The 15,339-nt window shown below is 44.4% G+C and overlaps 1 protein-coding gene across 3 annotated transcripts in view; it reads left to right on the top strand.

Annotated features, from left to right (window-relative positions):
- LOC110500607 (inactive ubiquitin carboxyl-terminal hydrolase 53) overlaps positions 1 to 15,339 on the top strand; it is a 52,848-nt gene that overhangs the window by 19,082 nt on the left and 18,427 nt on the right. For all 3 annotated transcript variants that reach the window (XM_036958064.1, XM_036958063.1, XM_021578056.2), the window contains exons 2-12: positions 2,213 to 2,404; positions 2,561 to 2,935; positions 3,899 to 3,991; positions 4,220 to 4,354; positions 6,271 to 6,381; positions 6,967 to 7,049; positions 7,189 to 7,273; positions 7,855 to 8,001; positions 9,795 to 9,944; positions 11,985 to 12,153; positions 13,968 to 14,120. In XM_036958064.1, the coding sequence (XP_036813959.1) occupies positions 2,792 to 2,935; positions 3,899 to 3,991; positions 4,220 to 4,354; positions 6,271 to 6,381; positions 6,967 to 7,049; positions 7,189 to 7,273; positions 7,855 to 8,001; positions 9,795 to 9,944; positions 11,985 to 12,153; positions 13,968 to 14,120 (1,270 nt within the window). In that variant the 5' untranslated portion in view covers positions 2,213 to 2,404; positions 2,561 to 2,791. The remainder of the gene's footprint in view (positions 1 to 2,212; positions 2,405 to 2,560; positions 2,936 to 3,898; positions 3,992 to 4,219; positions 4,355 to 6,270; positions 6,382 to 6,966; positions 7,050 to 7,188; positions 7,274 to 7,854; positions 8,002 to 9,794; positions 9,945 to 11,984; positions 12,154 to 13,967; positions 14,121 to 15,339) is intronic.

Genomic DNA, 15,339 nt, shown 5'->3' with positions numbered 1-15,339 from the left:
TAACACATTTAGATCTGGTAAAAGATAATACAATGACAAAAACATGCATTGTTTTGCATTTAAAACAAATGTTTATAAGATCTTTGAAATGCAAGAGGTCATAATGTATTATTCCAGCCCAGGCACAATTTAGATTTTGGCCACTAGATGGCAACAGTGTATGTGCAAAGTTTTAGACTGATCCAATGAACCATTGCATTTCTGTTCAAAATGTTGTATCAAGGCTGCCTAATTGGTTTATTAATACATCTTCAAGTTCATAACTGTGCACTCTCCTCAAAAAATAGCATTTTATTCTTTCACTGTCAGAGCTATTCTAAATTGGACAGTGCAGTTAGATTATTAACAAGAATTTAAGCTTTCTGTCAATGTCAGATATGTCTATGTCCTGGGACATTTTCTTGTTACTTACAACATGCTAATCGCATTAGCCTACTTTAGCTCAACCGTCCCGCAGGGGACCCACCGATCCGGTAAAGGGTTTAACCAATGTATAACACTTGTATTTTCATGAGTGTTTATTACTATTTTTCTAATTTGAATTTGGCGCTCTGCAATTTCACCGGATGTTGTTGAGGTGGGATGCTAGCCACCCAATGAGCCCAAAGAAGTTAATAATGGTGTTGGAGTTGTGCTTGGCCATGCAGTCGTGGGTGAACAGGGAGTACAGGAGGGGACTAAGCACGCACCGCTGGGGGGGCCCCCATTGAGGATCATTGTGACAGATGTGTTGTTGCCTACCTTCACCACCTGGAGGCGGCCTGTCAGGGAGTCCAAATGATGATAATTCTCCACATAAAACCCCTAAAGATGGACTAGCCCATCTGGCATTTGCCAGAACTGCCCTATGGCCAGTCCGTTTCTGACTGCATGCCTTAACACACAATATCTACCTGTTGCAGTCGATTACTAATGCTGTGGATCTATTTGTTGATTGTTAAGCAATGAATGGCACTTCACTGGTCTACATGGGTGCTTGTGAGCTGTAGAATACAGGATTTGCATCATCATGTACTCAGAGGTGCCTAACTTAAAACAGAAGTATGAATTGTATGACAGTGGAAACTGCTGCTCAGTGTCATTTTATAGCTTCTAGATCATTTCCTGTGATTATCCCACTTGTCTGAACTTCCCCTAACCACATTTTTAGCTATATAAGTAACACTAATGTGAATAGAATACACATTTGTATAGAATCCTTAGTGTTCCTCAGCTAACATTTACAAGTTTCAAACAGACAGATAAGAACAACAAAACACCACATGGTTTAGGAAGCTTGTTGGTTGACTGTGGTCTGCTGGTTCCCCAGTGGGATGTGTCATCCTAATAACCTTGGTACTGAATTGCCCTGCTCCTTTAGCACAAATACAGTATATGTACATGCATTGTACTTAAACAACCCTTAACCAGCATGTCCAAAGCGAGCAGATGACACATTGCAGATGACACCGGCAGCATTCTGGGAAACGGCTCTGTTGTCTCTGTCGTGGCTGCCTTACGGGTCGGTTATTACATTTGAAGTTCAGTGTGCTGGTAGGCCCTTGAGCATGTGGGCTGCACTGCTTCCAGGATCAACTGAATCTCAAATGGTTGACGACACGTGTCCCGGTTATGTTTTTGAGAGGAGATGGTGAGCAGTAGGTCAGGCTGGGCAGGATAATGCCTTGTCTGCCATGTTAGCCTAATGCTAAGTCTGCTCCAAGGCGAACACGCACGTTGGCATGGCTGGAGAGGCACTATGTGGCTTAATGTTGAAAGACTGGCCATTGACCAGGCATTGAACCTGAAGGAAGGCGTGCTGCAAGTATCTTATTTGCACTACATTGTTTACTGGGCAGATGATATTAGCGTGTAACTTGGCATAGCTCCCATTTTATTGTTTAACCTTCAACTCTGACTATTTCAAAGTGACAAGGTGACGAAAGGTTTAAGCTTTACAGCATGTAATATGTATGCACAGTTGCCTATAACATCTTAGTTTGGTGGACTTTGGAATTTGTGACCTGATTTCTCGGTGAAGCCTGACGTTTACTATTGCCAGAAATATAATTTACTGACTAGAAGGAGCCAAACACCCCTTTTTCAATAAAGGTCATACAGTATTGCACAATAGGTCCTCGAGAGAATGTTTCTCCTGGATATTCATTTGTTTTCAGTTAAATTATTATTTTTGTTGTGACTGAAGTCTCCTTTCACTCTTTTTATTTTACAGATCAGACCCAATTGACATCCAATGGTAAGAGCTGCCTGGATAGATCATCGCTATGGATGAACCTTGGAAAGGGGCGATCAATTCTATTTGACTGCTCTATAACGTCAGGCCAATGTGGAGAGCCCCCAGAGACAACCGGGACCCACAGCCCCTCCCATCCCTGTACTGAATGCCCAGTGCAGAATGATCCAGGTTGGAGAATGTCTAACACCCCTACTTCAGAGTCAAACGGCTATGCATAAGAACAATCGGACTAGCAATCTGTTTTGAAAGGATTTTCTCTGGATTCAAAAGACTTCCTAGCCAGTGACCTAAAATAAAAATACATTTTTTTTGGTGATATTTCAGACTTTTCCAAGTGGTGGACAAGGTAACATTACCTTCCTATCGAGCTGTGGAGAGGTGGCAGTAGTCGCCCATGTGTAGCAGGAAAATAGCTGCTGATAGCGGAATAACGTAGCCTCAGATTGTCGGGGTTCGTTTCTTGACTGGGCGAGGGATCCCACCGCTACCAGCAACGAGCCCCAGTCTGCCTCACCGAGTCACTCCACTCCCGTCCAAAGGCAGACACTCTATCAAATGGCATGGGCCAAGTTCTTCAGGAAGCCGGGGGGCAATCTCGCCAAATCCTACCAGCCGGGGAGCATGCTGTCTCTAGCCCCCACAAAAGGCCTGCTGAACGAGCCGGGGCAGAACAGCTGTTTTCTCAACAGTGCGGTGCAGGTGAGTCCTAACTTACCAGTAAATAGTAAATTATTACTGCATATTTTCTTCATATGCAGCAGAGGTAATGGCCATGAACAGAAATGCTTTGTTTTTGAATGGTTATGTATCCAGAACAATGGGATGGATCTAGAGACACTGTTAATCTCTGATTAGGGACATTAGTAAAAGCTTAATGTAAATTGCAACAATCCCTTTATTGCAACACCTGGTAAACCGAGGCGATACAAAACATGTTCTCATTTCCAGTAGGCTACGTCACTCATGTTAGCGTTGCATAGTTCTAAGAAAGGACTCGACAGCATGTCCCCCCGGACAAAAATATTTACCAACACCAGCATTACTTTCCAGCCTCAAAGCCCATAGCTTAGTCACTGTAAATTTGTCAGTATGTCCCGGCAAGTTACTGGAAGGTTGTTTTTGGCTCGTGGGATGGCAGTTGGCGACAGGGTTGACGGGTGCAATCATCCCGTGGTGAGGTCACTCTTCCAGGCTGTGACTCAGGGGGCGAGACATGGCTGAGCTGGGTGACGATGTCTGACACCGAGGGCTATGTTTCCAAGGAACAGTAGCCTTCCTTTATTCCCCCTCCCTCCCTCCTTACTCTGTCCTCCATGGCCTGACTCAACCAGAGACCCCCTTTTAAATCTAAGCACCATCTACCAAGGAAGGCCATCACTAGCCCCAAATCCATGGTTGAGAATGTTTGAGGATAGGTGAAGTAAAGCTGGATAAACCTTGATTTCCACACATAAATATTAACTGGCCCTCAAGTGTCACATTTGGAACTGAAATTGTTTTCTATAACAAATCCCATTTAAAACCTGTCTTTCATCAAAGGTTATCAGGAAGGATTAGCTGGGCAAGTCTGGGTTATAATGAGTGTTGGGTGTCGATAATGAGGAACTTATTAATGAACATGACAATACTTTCTCAATATATTTTCTTCAATCCATTGTTCAGGTGCTGTGGCAGCTGGACATCTTCAGACGCAGTCTGAGGCAGCTTCCTGGGCACTTCTGTCTCGGAGACTCTTGCATCTTCTGTGCGTTGAAGGTATGCACCCTACATCAAGTCTTACAGTTGTTGCAAGCAATCACAATATATTAAAGTTACTTTTTAGGGCTTTATTGTTGCTGACACGTAGTTGTCCCTTGAACTGCTGTTAATAATTAATTTAAAATGTTTTCATTTTCAGGTTCTTGAAAGTCAGTTAGGTTTGTTCAGAAACCTTGAATTAAATGAATGGTCTGGTTAATTCCCAACTTCTTTCCTTTTCCGCAGGGCATCTTCTCCCAGTTCCAGCACAGTCGGGAGCGCGCTTTGCCGTCGGACAACCTGCGTCATGCTCTGGCAGAGACCTTTAAGGACGAGCACCGCTTTCAGCTCGGCTTCATGGACGATGCTGCAGAGTGCTTCGTAAGTTTCCCATGGTGATCGTCCAAGCTTACCGGCTTAACCCAGGTATCCAGGGGCGCCTCTGAGCGGAGGCGACTGGGGCCTCCCCAGGGATAGACTGGAATGTGTGTTGGGGACATATGAGGGCAGACGTGCTGTAACAAAGATTTCAGCAAGGTCACCGTCTGAAAGAGCCCTGTCCCCTCTCCCACCAATCTCCTCGACACAACCCGTAATATATAATGGTGGCGGGTTATGGAAGCAGAAGCACCATCTTTGGGCCTTTACGGTTTCCTCACTGTGTATGCAGCATCACTCCGAGTGGTTTAAAGATGTCTCTATGAGCCCTCTGAATGATTCATTATAACCATAACTATTCAGTCCACTTGTGCTTAGTTTGGCTATCTTCCACTGTAGTAGTAATGCTTTCTTACCCTGTTCTTTTTAACACTCATTCTAGACCCAACAGAGAGAATGTCATTACAAGCTCAGACCCTGGAATGTTCAGACGCTTCAACACCAACTAAGAAACATCCAGGATTTAGGAATATTACTGTACATTACATCTAGTTTTTGACTTCATCTTTGCTAATGATTTGTTCCTCTTTAGCCATAGGGATTAGGGGACGGTACACTCCAGTACATTGTGTTCTCTGTCTGCAAGTATTGGGTTTGACGCTGTAGTGAAATTGCTGTAAACCTACTCAGCACAAACGTACACTCATTTTCTGTTCAGCGCAGCAGCTCTCGAGTGGGGAGGTCATTCACTCAGGAGGGCTCATTCTACAGTGGAGGATAAATGGATTTGAAAATTAAGTCTCTCGTTCTCTGTAGAACAGGAGATGATGAGAAAAAGAGAGGCCAGCCAAACCAAATAACCAATGAGCCCACTCTCCGAGCTCCCCGGCAACACAGGGAACTACTCACACAGGCCGTTAGTAAAAATGTACCTCAGACTCCTGTGGTTTCCGTCTTGTACTGGAGTTTGTTTTGAATAAACAATGATTTAGAAAGAACCACAATCCAATCAAATCCAAGGTGGTGGTCAGAAGGTCAGGTGCCAGACAAAACAAAAAATGAAATGTTTGTCCTGTAACCAATGTCCCATTCTCAGTTTGGCAACAACCCCGTTTTAATGATATAGCTAGAATAGAAATGTAACGTGAGATCACAGGGTTTTCTCCCTTTATTTTTACCTGCAATTTGGTCAGGCATGTCATCTGAATCATTCTAACATTGTTACAACTGGTTTAATTCTCAATGTACGTTTCGCTGTGTGCATGTTCAGATTTGGCAAGGCCCTGCATATAGCCATTCTCTCTTTTTCCTAAGGACCTAATAACCATGTGAATCTTAGGTTCACATGCATAAATTAAAGACCAAATCAAGGCCCTGTAATGCTTCAGCCGGTATGACTTGGATTAATTTCTGAGCAGAATTAGCCAGTGTCAGATTAAATCGCTGCGAAATGGTGAAGGTCTAAAAGCAGCCTGACTCTTTCATAAACCCAGTGGGATTCTGTAGCAACGTGTGAGTTTCAAGTGGAGGCCGCTTGCACTCAGACTGGTTCCTTAACTACAGTAGTGAGGCACCGCATAACTCCCTAGCTGTTAAATGTCACAAAACAATACAGGTTTATACAGATGTATCAGGGGGGGAAGTATTGGTTTACCAGACGTTATTTTTCTCTTTACTGGTACATTAAGGAGATAAGTGTATAGCTGAGGGTGAGTTGAGGGCGATACATGCTGAGGAAAAAATAATTAGCTGATGATTGCTAATATTTCAATAGAGGGGGGCGATTACCAAAGTTTCAATTTGAAAATGTGAATATTCCTTTGGATAAGATCAAGCTAACTTTGCTAATGGTGATTCGGTGAAAACTATTACATGTTTTGTTTTGACCCATTTCTTATCGTCATGGTATATTTCCACAGGAGAATATTCTGGAACGGATCCACCTGCACATTGTGCCTGAGGAGACAGATGCCTGCACCTCCAAGTCCTGCATCACACACCAGAAGTTTGCCATGACACTCTACGAACAGGTTAACGGAAACTCCTAGCATTTGTTAGCACACACACACACACAGGTCCATATCCAGTTGCAGGCACAGGGATCACACACACACACCATCCGGGGGTACAGCAGCAGCCACATGGATCACTGTCTGAGATAGGAGCTACCAAATTCGTCACGTCTCCAGAGTGGGGTTGCTACTCTGGAATAGAGAGGGGGGTTTTCCTCAGATCCCTCCCTTCCGGTATGATGTTCATCTCACTAAATCCCAGAGCAGTCCTCTCGTCAACGTATCAGACAGCTTTGATGCAGGGTTTGATGGTGATGCATAGGTGGCCAACTCTGAGAGCAAGTAGATATGCAAGCTCTTCTTCCAGCAGGGTTTTACCCACCCCGCCTGCCACTTTTCCTCTTAACTGACAAACAATCCACTCTCTTCCATCACAGTTCACACAAACACCCTAAAGTAGTAATTTCCCCATAACTGCCCCCAAACTACTACACCTCGTGAAATGACACGCTGACTTGATAATTAGTGCTTGGCAGTGGCTAAGCGGCGCCTAGCTAACGGCCATGTGTCTGTGTTGTGTTCCTGTTCCCCTCTCCCCTGCAGTCTGTGTGCCGTAGCTGTGGGGCATCCTCCGACCCCCTGCCCTTCACTGAGCTAGTGCATTATGTCTCCACCACTGCCCTCTGGTAAGCCATGCTTACTGACGTCACACAAAACACACATTTCTCCATGTTCCTCTTAGGGTTACTGAGTGACTTTTGTAGCTTTGTCACTCTCTGTAAACTCTCTCATATCTTTCTCTCACACTCTTTCTGGTTCTCTCAGTCAACAGGTTTATCAGAGGCGGGACGAGTCATTTGGAGAGCTGCTGCAAGCGGCTAGCACCATCGGGGATTCCCGCAACTGTCCGGTAAGTGTCTGTCCTATCAAGCATTAAGAAAATCATACATTTATGTCAATGGCAGTTTTGTGCAAAAACTAGCACACGCATATCTCAAGTCAGGATGCAGCTCCATTCTCATCACACTAGACAACTAGTAAGGGGCGATGTCGGAAAGTCACTAGCAAGACAACAGCAGAACCCCCCCTCCACTGTGAAGTCGTATTTAGGGTTCTTGTTACTTAGTTGTCTGGTTAGTTAGCTAATAGATCTGGGACGATAGCAGTATCGCAATATTTTTTCCCATGGCAAAAATGAAAACACAAAGCCGATCAAACTTTTTGGTCCTTTAAAAACCTGCTGTATGTAAAATATTGTGTGCTATAGCTTGGAAAATAAGGACATGTGACTCTGGATGACAACCATAATGATGTTTGTTTCCAACATTAGGGCTGTTTTCCTAAAGATGTGAAATCCACTTTCTGTTTGTTTCCTTGCCACGATTCAAACGAGTATCGCAATACCGGTATTGTCCCGGCCCTGTTAGCTAAACTGGTTAGTTAGCTCTGCTCCCCTAGTTATCTGTCTCCTCCCTCTCTCGCTGTCACCAGAGTAACTGTGGCCAGAGGATCAAGATACGCCGAGTCCTCATGAACTCCCCGGAGATCGTCACCATCGGCTTCGTGTGGGACTCAGACCAGTCAGACCTCACGGAGGACGTCATTCGCTCGCTGGGGCCACACCTCAACCTCTCTGGGGTAAGGATGGCAAGCCAGCTGGGACAAAAAGCACAACAAACTGATTATATTATTACGAAGATCAGTTCAATATTGTAGCGTAGTCTTTCCCAAACTTGGTACGGAGGCCCCAAGGGTTGCACGTTTAGGTTTTTCCCCAGCACTACACAGCTGATTCAAATAACCAAATCATCATTAAGTTTTGTATTATTTGAATCAGCTGTGTAGGGCTGGGGCAAAAACCAAAACGTGCACCCCTTGGAGTCCCCAGGACTGAGTTTTGGAAACACTGATGTAGCGCTTTCAGTCTGCTCTTGTGTTTTGTTTATTGAAAGTGATGGGTCGTAGAGAAACTAAAAAAGGTTCAAAGACAGTGGAGAAGTGTACTTTTCCAATCACTGTCATAAAAAACCCATTGGGCACTACAAAGTTGGATCTTTGATCGGGGCCAAAGACCTGTGAAAAAAGTTAGTGATGGCCAAGAACCTCCACATAAGATTAAAACAAGTCTAATTCTCTGTCAGCCCGTCATAAAACAGATTAGTCAAGTAGTGTGATTTAAATTGCCAAAGCAGTGATTCCACCCAAACAAAATAAATAGGAAAAACAACAATAATACACTATTTAGAATTGGTCGAGCTCCTAAAATATGGTTCAAATCACTGCATTCTGGTTTTACTCTATTTGCTTTCTGTCTTTTTCTGTTTGTTTGTTTGTTTGTTGGAGCCTCCACAGCTGGTGTTCCTTGCCCTGGTTGTGTTGGGGTCAGTTTATTTCGGTGCCATGGAGCATATGGGGGAAATAAAGTGGGCTTTATCCCTGCGTAAGTCGGAGCGTTGCGTAAGCAGTGCGTGGTGCAATGCCCAGTTGGCCCACGCCGCTGATCAAAAAGCCCCTGCTGCATGGCCAGATCGTGTCAACACCCCCTCAGTGCCACGATGGAAGAGTACAGTGTTTGTGTGCGATTTGTTTGTGAGAGAGTCAGAGAAAGGTTACATGTGAATGTGTGTATATTATGTGTAAGAGAATGGTGCGTGTCTGGAAGGTGTGTGTGTGAGTCCATGTTGGAGTACAGAGTGTCCTTGGCATGGGCGTACAGGAGGTTTAATTTGTAGCACTCAACTCTGGCTGACACTGTCCCTGTTCCTTCAAGAATAAAAGGAAATGAGCTTCACTGAAACCTGCTACAAATCTAGAACAAACTGTCATAGGCCAGGAACAACATATTACACAACACCATCTCCCTTGAATACTATAAGCACAGATTCCTCTTTTCCCCTCTCCTTGTTTTGAGCGCATTCCAGAACTGGATTAGTCTAGCTCGTCTAGCAGAACCCCCCCCCACCACCAAGTACCACAAAGGGCTTGATTCATACTTGTACTGTTCATGTGACTGTGCTGGGTGTTGGAGAAAACCTCCCCCTGCCTAGGAATCCATTGTCTCCCAGGACCAAAGAGAACCAGCCATTCAGGAAAAACAAGAGGCTATTTCACAACCTCCTCATCCAGCGTTCTATTCAAACTGGTGGGAGGATGACATTATACTGACGATTGCCTGAGCAGCTAGAGATGTGTAAATTTACCATGCAGGCGATGCCAGCAATAGTCCAAGTTGAAGGGCAATTTTACTGTCCAAATGCTACCGTGTGGATGACAAACATGAATGTTTTTGGTAAAATGCTGTATATCTGACTGAGAAGGTTCTGCTGTGTGATAAGACTGTTAGTCCATTGAGCTAAAGTTAATGGGCAGGGTGGGAGTGTTTTGGGCAAAATTTGACCAAATAAAGTAATTTTAAGTGTGTCTGTCCGCAGCTCTTCTACCGGGTGACAGACGAGCATGCCAAAAAGGGAGAGCTTCAATTGGTTGGGATGATCTGTTACTCCAGTCGCCACTATTGTGCCTTCGCCTTCCACACCAAGTCCGCCAAATGGGTGTTCTTCGACGACGCCACAGTCAAAGAGGTGAGGGAGGGGGAAAAGACATGCAGTCCTCCTAGCAAGGGAGTAAAAACACTACACCTCAACCGACACTCATAGCATCTCACTCTTTCGCTGTGCTAACATATGCTGCTTGGACCACACAGGTATAAATGCATGGACAGGCGCACGCCACACGCACTAGCCTCTGTCTCGTTTGCTGTAGTGGTTCACACACACTCCCTCTCTGACACTATCACCAGAAAAAGGAATTCACCAAGTAACTAAAGTAAACATTTTTGTCGGTAACTTTCTTTAAAGGGATTCAACTAGTTGATTTGAAATAAAATCAGGAATACAGTCTGACATGAGAGGATTTTCCAGGAAGCTGATGTATAATATCATGGGATAAACATCTGCTATTATCTGGAGCTAAAGCCTCCCTAGACAACAACTCAAAGTGCAGAAATGTACTCGTCTGAGCTGATGAAAAGGAGACTGTTTTACAAGAGAATGAGAGCAGGGAGCTCCCTGAGCCATCTCTTATCTCCACCATCTTCTTATAAGGGCCACATCGATCTTTCTTCACCACCCCCGGGTTGATGACTCTTCAGTGGGGTTGAACAGTCTGCAATAATCACCACCACCAACACCCACACATGTTTGCAAGGGTGGACACACACACACACACACACACACACATGCAGCAGCAGCACTAGTATTAGGTTTTTCCAGTGGAAGCACCTTCAGTCTTTCCCTAGTTGATTGCATCATCAGTCATCCACAGTTGAGCTACACTGTTTAGTGGACTTCCACATTTCAGGATATCAAATTGAAATGACTTACGGTAAGAATTGAAATGTTGTGTGTGCATGCATATGTGAGAATGATAATGTACAACACTGGGTGTGTCTGTGTCCAGTCCATTTGATTGGACTGCGGTGCAGAGGCTGGCTGGCTCGGAGTCAATCCAGCAGCAGCAGCTTGTGCTGTGTATGCACTTCAGCCCGACTGGGACAGAGTGCTACAAGCACAGCACCCGAGCCAACCAAATAACACGCCATATACCTGCTGTGTTGCTACTCGTTCTCTTACGGCCTCACACCAAGTAATGAGCAGAAATACCTTACAGTTTATGGATGGCTTTTAAAACTATATTTATATTTGACATTTATGGTTGCAGTTTGTTGACTGTCATAATTGCTTGTATCAGTTATTGCAGTGGTTCAGCAGTTCCACGCTCCTCTCTCCTTCTCCTTCCTTTGGTTAATTAAGGAGTACACTAGCATCTGTTAGCCTCCAGTCTGCCTCTGTGGCGTTTTGTAGTGAGGCACGCACTTAACTCTGCTCAGCTAATGTGATTGTGAAACTGCTTCAACGCATAATATTCACTTAAGATCCAAGACAAAGGGACAATGTGCTTTCGCAGTGCACAACAATGTCTCCTTGGACATTCTAAAATGACATTTCCTCCCTGAACCCTTTTGTGACATGCCTGGTCTATGGTCACCATATGTTTTGAGGGTAGTGGTTCAAAGAATGTCCCTGAATTCAAGCAAGCATTGTCAACATTTGTCCTCTGGGGTTTTTGTTTGTGCACTATCAATTTAAATGAGGCATAAGATAGTATGTATGTACTCTGATAATAATATTTCTTAGAGCCCAAGCCCTTTTAAATGGATGAACCAATTCAATTACAAGTCAGCATTTTCTGCACGGTGTACTCCAAGGTACCTAACATTTACATAGTTAGGTTTTGGAAACTGATGCTCATCAAATACATAGTCTCTTCAAAAGTAGTAATGTGTATTGACTGGCACTAAATGACACATTTGGCTTCTGACAAGACCTCTCTGTCTAATGAGATGAGGAAAACTGGTCGGTGCCAGTAAGACACGGGGAACATTTTATTTTCTTGTCACATTGGGAAAATGCCATTTCGCCTTTCTGCCTGTCAAGCAGGAACACACACACACACACACACACACACACACACACACACACACACACACACACACACACACACACACACACTCTTCATGTGAGTCTCCTATTGACCTCCCAGTCTCATCTCCCCTATCCTAGATTGGGACTCGGTGGAAAGATGTGGTCACCAAATGCACCAAAGGCCACTTCCAACCCCTCCTCCTATTCTACTCCAACCCAGATGGCAGCGCCATCTCCGTAGACGACACCTCGCGCCAGAACACTGACCACTCCTGCTACAAGTCCCCCGTCAACGGAGACGTCCAAGGTATACATCGGACAAAGTGTCATTCTTTTTTTCATTTATAGGAAGAACTACACACTACCCCTAGAGTCATGGAACTTTTACAGCACATTGAGGGGAAATAACTGCTTTCAATTTGCGTATCAAAATTATGCACAAATATATATATTTTTTTCAGGATGCCAACAATATTAAGTCAATTGTACAATCACTTTTCATGGTGTCATCAACCCATGATGTGACTTCTGGTGTTTTTGCGATGGGGATGCAGTCTCTATCTCGTGGTCTTAGTTTAGGTCTTTTGGAGACCAGATTCAAATTGCCCCCCTTTCCAAAATGGTTGAACGACCCCCTTAGCTTCACTCGAGACGATTCCCAGGAACCACACACCACATTTATAATTCATAGTTCCTTTTAATTCATGCTTAACATGGGGATGCTATATTTAAGTCGGTGCAGTAAATTCTCAGTGAGAGGGGGTCCTAAAAGTGGGGCTCCTAAAATAAGTGCTTCTATGAGTAGAGATCTCCGGCAAGAGCAATTTGGAATTCATGCCATTCATGCAAGTGTAGCCAATGGTGTGACTGTGGTTACAACTTCCTTTTAACAGTGTGTGTACTAGCCAAATGACCACCACTGCCACAGAGCAGTGGTTCTCAAACTTTTTTGGCTAGCATCCCCTTTCACTATTTTGGTCTAAATTTGAGCCCTGTTCCGGATGCACATGAATTGCTTTCTGTGAAGTGTTAGCCTCACCACATTCAGTTGGAGAGAGACTGTAAAAACTACAGTACATGTTGCAGTGTAGAATTCTGTTTTGTTAATATGATTGGGTCGATGGGTCTGTTCGGGCCACAATTTTGGCATTTTGAAGTCTCTCAATGTGCTTGAGATTTTCGGTTTTGACTGTATGACCAGAAAATACGTGCAGTTGACAAAAGTGACTGACTTTACAAATACGTGCTGTTGACAAAAGTGACTGACTTTACAAATACGTGCTGGACTTCAAAACAAGTTTGGGATGCCCATCACTTCAGTTGGATTTATGGTTGTAAAATTCCAGTAAATTCCCCAAATCCTGTTTGGAGGATTCCCAAATTCCCTGCTTATTGTTTCCTGATTCCAGGAATATTCCAAACCGGGATTTCTGGAAAAACTGTCAATTTGAGGAAAGTTCCCAGAATTTTGTACTCTAGTTGGATTACTGTTTATTAGTGAATTAGCTAACGGTGTTCCAACCTTTCTGTACCACTCAATACTTGATTTGAAACTGAACTACGAGAGTTCATGAGCAGAAGGCATTGAACAATATATTTATTTGTAATTTTACTACGACCTCGACCATAATACCCGTCGCTGTTGGCAATATCAAGAAGTTGTACATTTGTACAGCTGAACATTTCTGTGTGAGGATTAAAAACCTCTGGATTTGTTAGGGGTGGGGTTTATCCCCCTTAATGGTCTGCTCTCTAACTCTCTGAGCTGGCCTCGCCCCCAGGTCGTGATGGTGACTGCGGCTCACTGGCCTTCAGAGGCGGGCTTTAGAAGAAAGATAGAAAATGTTCCGTTACATTTTCAAAAATGTTGTTAATTGGGTCGCGCTAAACTATAGATTTTTTTTAATATACATTTTTCCAGAGATTTTTGGAATTAACTGAAACGTAAATGGTAATAGGAAGCTTATTTACATAATACCTAAGAATTGCTTGTTGGAATTGATCCCCACCCTGGTTTGTCTCACCAGTAGAAACGGATCCATGAAGAGACATAGGCCATCAATATGTGAAAAATAAAAAAAATTAAAGATTCTGTCCCTCTCCTCCTTTTCGACCAACCAGCGCCCTCCTCTCCACTTCCGGGCCCCAAGAAACTGGACCTGACCAGGGAGAACCTGAATGCCCTGCTGGGCCCCAGCAGCTTCAAACAGAATAGCCAGACCCCTTCCACCTTTACCAGGGGCAGTGGCCAGACTGGCGGGGGCCGTGGACCAGGTACGACAAGGAGTTGGGGCGGGGTGGATATGATGGGAGACAGGAAGAGGAATGGGTATTTCTACACATAGCTATGGAAAATGGGCATTATCAGAGTGAGACATTTGGGAGGTACATGATCGGTATTGAGAGAAGAGACTGAAAGATGTGACGGGGTTAGAGGTAGAGAAGATTGCAGGTAGATTAGAGTTACTATAGAGGGGGGGGAGGGAGCATGGATAGAGGCAACAACAGCCAAGAGGGTAGAGGGACAGCCTTTGAGAGGAGGAGTAAGGCCTGGGAGGGAGAGGGGCCAGAGTTTGAAAAGTGACCTTTATGATGGAAGGGAATGAGGACACATGGGAGTGAGGGATCAGGAGCACGTACACTTCCAAGGAGAAGAGGCAAGCGAAGGCGATGACAAGAGAAGCAAGGAAAGAGCCTAAGGGCAGACTCTTTTAAGCACCCTATTCCCTAAATAGTGCACTATAGTGGAAAGAGGGCGCCATTTGGGACACAAGCCTTAGTTATTATTGCACATTCCTTTGTGATTACGAAGGATTGCGTAACGTCTGTCCTTGTTTAGGTCCCCCTTTGTTGTTACTCCCTGCTTAAAGCCATCAGCTCAATATGATGCATTTTGAATGTTTTCTATCCCCCAGCACTGGAAAAGTTACCAGTCGCTCAGGGCTTTTGAGAACAGCAAGGCCACCCCGAATGACTGAAAATAATAATCATAGCAGTCAAGTATATTGTGGGAAAAGTGATGAATTGTCCACATGACACTTTATCCAGGCAATAGAGTGACTGTGCAATTTGCAAAATTGTCTCGTCATTGATTTCAATGCGAAGCCGAAACCTTCAGTTCTTATTCACAGAGAGCCTCTTCTAGCACAGTTTCTGTGCTACACAGAGTTGTTTGGCATTTTCAACGACCGCAGCACATGCTTCTAGTTCTATCCATTGTATCTGACTTTCTCCTACTTTACGAGAAGAGGTTACAGAGATGAGACTTAGGGAGGATAGAAGGAGAGAGAATTTCTTCCGCGGGTTCCACCTCAGTGCATTTCCCTCCCGTGAAGCAGAAAAGCGCGGCGTACACATCATCACATCGATCGGCCCTAAACTACTCCTTAAACTCAGCACTGTTCAATGCCTCCAGGGGGCTAGTCAGGGGATGGAAGGGAGGAGTAGTGGAGGTGGAAGATGGGGTGGGGGTGGCTTAAGTGACTGTAGTTTG

Source organism: Oncorhynchus mykiss, chromosome 21 (assembly GCF_013265735.2).
Source record: "Oncorhynchus mykiss isolate Arlee chromosome 21, USDA_OmykA_1.1, whole genome shotgun sequence".
NCBI classification, from domain to species: Eukaryota; Metazoa; Chordata; class Actinopteri; order Salmoniformes; family Salmonidae; genus Oncorhynchus; species Oncorhynchus mykiss.
This window is presented reverse-complemented; position numbering and strand designations above follow the sequence as displayed.